The 8714-nt window shown below is 31.9% G+C and overlaps 1 protein-coding gene across 8 annotated transcripts in view; it reads left to right on the top strand.

Moving 5' to 3' along the window:
* Positions 1-781: 781 nt before the first annotated feature.
* LOC143233924 (tyrosine-protein phosphatase non-receptor type 3-like) overlaps positions 782-8714 on the top strand; it is a 66775-nt gene continuing 58842 nt past the window's right edge. For 3 of the 8 annotated variants that reach the window (XM_076470818.1, XM_076470815.1, XM_076470817.1), the window contains exon 1: positions 786-1234. In XM_076470818.1, coding sequence (XP_076326933.1) covers positions 1151-1234 — 84 coding nt within the window. In that variant the 5' untranslated portion in view covers positions 786-1150. Of the gene's footprint in view, positions 1235-8714 lie in introns of all 8 variants that reach the window. The other 5 variants (XM_076470820.1, XM_076470819.1, XM_076470816.1 and 2 more) reach the window with 4 other exon arrangements.

Raw genomic sequence — 8714 nt, 5'->3', positions numbered from 1 at the left:
TCTTCTAATATTTTCTTTTTATTATTATTACTGTGTTTGTTTCAATAGGAACGAAACGCGTGCATGTGAAAGGTTTTCTTCTTACTCTGCGTATCTACGAATTATTTCAACGATGAGATTGGCTGTATTTGTCTTTTCTGGGAAATCACCACTTAAGACAAAATCTGGCCGCTACTTTGATTTTTTTAGGCAATATTAACCTCAGGATCTACCGATCACCAATTAATGCACGACCACTAAGGAATTAACCCACTAGCAAATGCTAGGGCAGCACTTGTTAATAATTCATACTGGCCTGATGTGGCATGATGGTTAGCGTGTTTGGACTTTGTGATCCCAAGTAGTTCAGTCTCCGTTTTCATAAAAACAAGCTGCACAGATTGGAACTGTAGGAGTGTTGGTCATATCCCATTATTTGATCAGAGAAGAATAGCCATAGAGTTTTCCATGGATGCTGCTAACTAGGTGCTTTCCTTCTGCTCTACCATTCCAAGATTAGTGATAATTATACTCAGGTAGCTTTTCGTGTAGCCTCGCACAGAAATTTCGAAATAAACAGACAAACAATAACTCATACCGCACACCATTGCTCGCACATATATATATATATATAAAGAAGAGGTGGGGTGTATTTACTTGCTATTGATGAAACGTATGAAAAAAATGAGAATATGGATATAAGTTTTATAATAGCGGACGAAGAAAATATGAAAGAGTAAAATATATCAAATGAGCAAAACGAACATGTGTACTTAGTTTTTGTTTCTGGTTCAGAGACTGTTCTAGCATTAAAGTAAAACAATCTGAGTTAGCGTGACAAGAGTTTTATCTCTAAAGTAGAAAATTTATTTTTGAGCCTCAAGCATGATATATTAACTTCTTATGTTTTGTCGTTTACCGTAAAAAAGTTAAAATTATTATGTACAACATAAAGGAGCAGGATATAAACATCGCTGAAGCGATAGGTTTACATATACCTTATTGACTCAAAAGTACATGGAGAATATATTAAAAGTACGTATAATTACACTGATAACTTTTCGTGTAGCGAAATGGGGAGTGTGCGTAAAAACTCCAAGAGTTGATAAGAGTAGAAAGAAAGTCAGTAATGGTTTAAAGCGAGTAAAATGTTCTCCGAATTTAAGTGAAAATGTGGAAGTACGTTGAACAGTTCGTGTGTTCGTTATTGAACTGTCATACTGGCTCCAAACAAACAACATCAAGAACAATACAGGTGAGCAGGTTTGTTTACTTACTAACTATAGTTTTGTGTAATGAGAGAAAAAAAAATGAAGATTTTGTAAGTCTATCTATCTAGTGACTTTATACTTTGCTGTCCTTACACACACATATATTATATTTCTATATAATTATTGAGGCATACCTGTATTACTATGTTGTCAATTCTTAACTATGAATTTCTTTAGTTTGAGTAGTTGCCATTCCTACAGACAGTTGATCCGATACTTTTAGCGGGAAAAACTTATTGTGTAAAATCAACGTATAACAAAGTACTGAGAGAATACACCAGTCCAAGGGACGGTTGTTGCTTTGTTCAGCATGTAGTTTTATCAACAGCAAACCCCAATGTGTATGATATTGAAAGGAGAAATATTACACCATTTTCCTAAAAGTCTAAAATAATTCTAATAAATAAAGTATTTCCTCTCCCTCACACGGCGGACTCCCACTGCCAGAAACCGGGTTACGATACCTGGCAGAGCAAAGATAGCCCATTGTTTAGGTTTGTTCTTCATTCAAAACAAGCAATTAATCAAAATACAATATTTATATTATTTAGGTTTTTTAACAATCAGTCGCTACAGAGTTACAAAGGTTGTTTCTGGGTTATACGAATGGGTTAAGAAGTAGTTGATAATTGGCTTTTATGTTACCATAAGCTTTAACTGTATATTCGCTACCAGCTGTTTAGTTAATACTTCTATACAGTCATAAATAAATTTGGCAAAATAACGATTTGAATTTCTTGGTATTCCTTTGAATACCAGCGACAAAAATCATGACTCACTCACTCATACTGATACTTTGCTAAGTTATTTTTATTTAATATATGCATGAGCTACAGAGAGTACGGCCGCTCACAGATACTTAGTATGTAATAAGATATCCAAAAAATCGTAATAAATCAATAGAAGGTATTTTATATAGCTTGTTACCCAAGCTAACTTTGACTTGACTTTGTAGATTTTAATACAAGGATGCGTATTATTAAGTACACAAATCACACAAGTGAAATTCTACTGCAGTATTGTTAATGTCAGAACCCCAAATATCACTGCCATTATAAGGAAGAAATAAAATTTGGGAAGAGGTTCCGAAATCTCTTACATAAAAAAACCAAAAAGAACGTAAAATTAATCATTAAATTCACTTATAAATTAATTAAGAAAGTTACATTCTCATACTTCAAATGATGGTAATTCCATATGTATATATATACTACAAAAAGTATTATATCTCGAAAAGATACGTTTACGTGTTATCACGTATGAATATTGAGTAGACACATCAAAGTAACTAATTGGATTGAAAACACTTTTTAAACAAACAGTGTTAGTTAAATAACGAAAATTGGGGAACGCTTGATCCCCTTTTTTATTACTACTGGAACAAGCAGTAACACAAATATAAAAAGAAGGGAACCAGGTATTCCGCGATGTCTTCTTGTTTAATTTAACCACTTTTAAATTACATCTTTACAGGATTTGCCCTTTTATGTAACTTATTTACATGGCTAACTCCTTTTCTTTATTTTAACATGGATGCGTTTGTGTACTTAAAGTTTTTATCAGGTTTTGTTAGTCATATTATTTTTGGACGTACAGTTTCTTACTAAAGCAGTTATTTATAGCTAACGCTTAAACGGTTTAAACTTTATATTTCTGTGTTAATATAAATTTCATGTTGTTTTATTGTATTGCATATAGTTATCTTCTAAAATGTTTAATCAATAAAATCTCAATCTTTGCACATCCAAACTAAAGCGCCTCTTAGTAACGAAGATTTTAGCATTTATTTAAAGGTTGAACTTCACATTATGTTATTTGTATAATATTTTCGACGTGGCATGATCTGATGGTTCGGACACTCGACTCGCAAGCTGGAGTTTCAAATCTCATTATCTAACATACTCTCCCTTTCAGCCAAGAAGATGTTAAAGATATGGTATAATGTGAAGGTCAAAAACCGTTTTTCGTAATAAAAATAATAGCCCAAAAGTTGGTGGTAGGTGATATTGACTAGCTGCCTACTCTTTAATCTGTCTATTCAAAGTTAGGGACCGCTAGCTTAGATAGCTTTGGGCGAAATTCAGAAAATAAACAAATAAATCTTTCGACATTACCCACTTTGAAATTATTCTTTTCGCATTAAAATTATTTTAATTTTTTGTAGTTTCAATGCCAGTTCCATAGGTGGTGACTGTTTTTTGTTTTTTTTCTACGGTGAGACGAGGTCACTGGTAGGCCTTTCAAAGGTATTCTTAATGTGACAGGTTATTTATTTATTTATTATTGGGCCGAGTGAGAATCATTGGTTGGTACTTTAAACTACGGAGCTAAGTTTCCCTTGTTCGCGCCTCGTTAACGCCAAGTATACATAAGTGAACATAAATAAAATCCTATTATTCAGTCTGACATGAATAGTCCAAACGTTGGCAGTGAGTGGTATTGACTAGTTGTTTTCCTTTCTATCACTTCAAAGTTATATACAATTAGCACAGATATAGTTTTACGCTAAATACAAGAAGTAAAGAAATTTTGATTACAAGTCTTTTAAAGTTAGTGTGATACATTTTTACATTAGTTCATTCGGCGTCAAACTAAAAGTGTTCGAATTTCTCTTTCCGGTTTTATTATGAAATATTTACTCAGAATAAGTATTTTTATGTCATAATGGCCATTCATATTAAATATTAGATTGTGTTCGTTTCCTTCTTTGATTTTTAAATTGAATAAAAATTTGTTTTTGTTCCTCAAATATCCATATGTTTATGATTCTTACTAAACCTGTACCTTGTTTCATTTAACATAAATAAACCTTAGTAGAAACATTGTATTCATAAGAGTTACTTCTTTCTCACCAATGGACCTCAATCCCGTCTAGTGTTAGAGACGATCGTTGAGGAATTTAGTATTAGCCAATAATATTTATATTCGAGAGTCTGGCTTTAACAACATTACAAAAGGGGGAGCAATGTTCTGTAGAGCAAAACCTGTAGTATTTTTCCTCAAATAGAAACACTTCATTACGTTTACTAACTGTTCTTCATCAATTTCCCAATTTCCATGAGGGTTACCTGCGCCAGCCGTCCCTAAATTAGCAGTGTAAGACTGCAGAAATGGTAGCTAGTTATCATCACCCACGGCCAACTCTTTAGTTTCTCTTTCATCAACGGATAGTGGGATTTACCGTTACATTATAACGCCCTCACAGCTGAAAGGGCGAGCATGTTTGGTGCGATCGGGATTCGAACCGGCAACCCTCACAGTACGAGTCGAGTAACTTAACCACCTGGCCATGCTGGACTATTGTTCGTGATAAAAGATTAAGAAATCAAAGAATGAAAAATTAGCCAAAACATCAATAATATGAAACTAATAAATTAAAACAACACTTGTTTTTGTGTAAACAACTGAATAGAGCACAACATTAAAATTATTGCAAAATAAATAAGTTATTTAAAACAGGACCGAGCCACAAAAAGAGTAGTGTTAGCGCTGGACCCTGTTTCTTATTAAACTGTTTAATGTGCAATTATTGTAACGCCATATTCCTTTTAATTGTAATACTAAATTGTTTTGCTCATTCACTAAATAAATAATATATATTTTTCTAAAGTAAAAATTGAACCAAACTTGAATACAGGGTTTTACAGCTGAATTTAAACTTTCGTTCCTTTCGATACAAGTGAAATGTGTGTGTAACGTACATATCAATTTAATCTATTGATTTATGTGAATACTTTGTGCTTTTAATAAAAGTTTTCACATTCATCGAAGTCAAAAATTATCTTCACGATGACAATAAATTCTGTAAGACCTAGATACAGTTTATCAAGATAAATATAGTGAGATGTTTAATTTTTAAATACATTTGTCTGAGTAGTTTTATTGTCCTGAAATATTTACATGTTGAATTCAAAAATTATATTCATTTTTCTCTAAAAATAATATTAATTTTTTCTGTCGCGTAAAAAGTTTTAACAAAACATTGTACGTACTTTTACACAGATGAATCATTTTTATTGAAATAAAAACAAATTTTGTTATACTTAAAATGTTTATAGCCACTGCCTATAGATTTCTCTTGACCAATTGCGACGTGCGAATCTTATCTATAGTTCTAGAACACACAAGAAACACACCAATAGTATATTAACGGTTAACAAGCCGCTCGACGTGTCACTTCTGAATAGTATTTGTTTACGTGTGCATTTTTACATCATTTTTTTTCTTTTTCAATATAATTTATTCGTTGTTATGGCAACAATAGATTGTGTAAGTGACCAAAACATACAGTATTATGTTATGTTTGTGGTGACTTTCTTATAAAGAAACAAAGGCAAAGCATTACAAAATTCGATAAAAAAAAGCATATTACGCGTATTTTGGAATAAAAATTGGGGACCAAGACAAATCATGAATCTGCATAAAGTGTGTACAGTTTGTGTCAAATGGTTAAAACAATGAACCAAAGGTAACAAAAAAGTCTTTGCCTTTTGGAATTAAATTGGTCTGGAATTAACCTAGAAACAATTAAGATGGCAGCTATTTTTGCCCATGTAACATACAAGGCTACAACACTTAAAACAAAAAGAAAATATATTATCCAAACCTTCAATCTGCTATGAAAGCTGTTGTTCATAAACCTGATATACCTGTACTTACTTTACTGAAGTCTCTTAATAAACTTTCATCTGATTCTGAATCTGATGTCAATAGAAATGATGATAGGGATTGTTTTCAATCTGAAACATCTGGTTAACTACAGCTCTTCACACAAGGTGAACTTAATTATTTGGTGAAGGATTTAGGCCTTCCAAAGGATTCTTTCAGGGAGATCATTTTGCTGGTACAAAAATCTTGAGAAAGAAATAGAAAGAGTTTACACCATACTTTTCACAAGAAGGTTCGTTGCTGAATTAATACTAATGTTAGGGAGCTGTAGTCTAAGTGAGTGGAAACTGCTAATTTATTCTTGCAAGAGAAGTCTATAGGATGTTGTTCCTATTGCTCACTTAAAGAAAACGTATGAAAGTTACAAACCTTTTAATAAGGTCGAATACAAAGAGCATGATTAGTTACTTTATGGAAAACTAAAAGTCTCTTGCAGATTATTGAGCCAGTAATTTTATTATAGAAAGTTTCCACGTTTTTTTCTATGAAGGAAACAACTGAACATGAAATTAACACTGGATAAAGAAGTGATGGTCATAGAGTCAGCCTGATACCAGGATCCAAAAACATTGAACATGAAAGTTTGATTGACACAAAGAAAGAACTATTACCTCCACTTCATATAAAACTGGATTTGATGAAACACTCTATGAAAGCTTTAGACAAGTATTCTGTGTCAAGTATCAATGTTGGCAATTCCCAACTCTTTTAGAAACGAAACTTAAAGAATGTTTTTATTTTAACTTCAGATTAGGAAGTTGATATCCGATGAAGAGCTGAAAAGGACAAAGAGAAAAGTTTAGAAAGAAGCGTGGATTGCCTTTATACATGTTACTGAAATTTTTAAGAAACAACAAGGACTCAGATTACAAAAATATCATCAACAACATGCTCGATAAATTCAAAGAGCAAGATTGTAATATGAGCTTGAAAATTCATTTCTTACATTTATATGTTGACTACTATCATGAAATTCTCGGTATCATTAGCGAAGAACAAGGGGAAAGGTTTTATTGAGACATTGGGGAAATGGAGAGGAGATAACAGGGAAAATGGACATTTATTGTGATGATTGATTACTGCTGGTTATGGAAACGAGATGCTTCAAACGCAATACAGAAAAAAGACCACAAAACGTAGTTTTGAGACTAAAAGACGTTGGTTTCACACACACAAACTCGCAAAATCATAATAAATGAGGATGGGTATTCGTTTGGCATCAATGTTCTTACTATTTATTCAGTTCATTTATATTTTGTTAACAAAGATAATAATATAAAATGTTCATTATGCTAAACGAAATAATAATTTGATCCAAGTAAGAGTTTCGTTTCTGCATGATTTGCTAAAAATTCTGACATAATAGATAAAATATTATTTTCAAAATCTGCATAGCTGAACTATGGAAAATCTATTATTAAACAGCTTTTATGAAGTTTAAATTTGCAGGTGTGTGATATCTATATACATAATTTTAACAACATTGTTCAACATCATTTTAAGATGTTATGATGTCATCAGCTGCTTACCAAATTATTAATCCTTTAGCATATCAAAATCATAGACTTGCAACTAGACAGCCTTATACGCTTAACAAGACTAATTAATACCTAATTTTGCTAAATATTTTTATAGACATTTATTTCATTTAACACAATGTGGATAACAAGTAGAGGTGCTCAAAAATAGCATCTCTGACGTGACAGTGTCTACCTTGAATGACTTTCGTTCAATATCACAGGTTATCAGATAGTCTTGACAAATTCACTTCACATGTTGTTTGTAAGCAGTTAAATAAGCATAGTGTCATAGTAAAATACATCTACAACTGTCATAGAGAGGACATATCATAGTGCTTATGAGGTTTGCTATGATCAACTAACAAGCAAAATAGACAGTGAAATGTCTTCAGTTTAATACAAGGTGCAGACGAGTAATTTTCTTGCAAAGCTGGTATTTCTCTTCACATTTTTCTTATGTAACCCACTAAAACTTTATGAACTTAATAGCTGTATAAGTCATTTATTTTTGTAACTGATTCAGAAGAAATAAATGAAGAATCAGGAGTATTACGAGAGAATTAATTAATAGAAATCAATTAGCAGATTTTTATTTTATAATAGCACCAAGGATTAAATGGTGATTTTCCTGCCACCCTATTCATTTGAAGGGTAAAGAAAATTATTAGTAGATTCTGAAAAAATATTATTCCTCTACTTTTAAAAAGTGAAATGGGGTATTCAGTGATACGATTTTATGCTGCATAACATATTAGCGATGCTAAACAGAATTCATTACTTTTTTAGCTCCGTTATATATACATATAATATTGCTTATGAGGTTTGCTATGATCAACTAACAAGCAAAATAGGCAGTAAGATGTCTTTAGTTTAATATAAATTACAAACGTGTAATTTTCTTGTAAAGCTAGTGTTTGTATCCGAGGAAAGGCAAAGGTTAAAAGCGTGTGTGCTTTCTTATAGCAAAGCCACATCTAGTTATCTGCGGAGCCTACCGAGGGGAATCGAACCCCTGATTTTAGCGTTGTAAATCCTTAGACTTACCGCTGCACTAGTGGTGGGCTACGTTAAAAAGTATAAAACTTGTAAACTATATTTATTTGCTTATTTGATTCAACTTCTTAAATGGTATTTACATTTACAAGTCACTTTGTAAATTTGGTATTAAAGTGTTCTGCTTAAATTATCAGTTTGTTAAATTTATTAATTACCCTCAACTAATAATAACTTAGCTTTCTAGGCGCAAAGATAAAACTGTGTAAGATACAAGATAAAC

Source organism: Tachypleus tridentatus, chromosome 12 (genome assembly GCF_004210375.1).
Source record: "Tachypleus tridentatus isolate NWPU-2018 chromosome 12, ASM421037v1, whole genome shotgun sequence".
Lineage (NCBI taxonomy): Eukaryota > Metazoa > Arthropoda > Merostomata > Xiphosura > Limulidae > Tachypleus > Tachypleus tridentatus.
The sequence above is the reverse complement of the archived record's forward strand: the minus strand, read 5'-3'. Positions and strand labels throughout refer to the sequence as shown.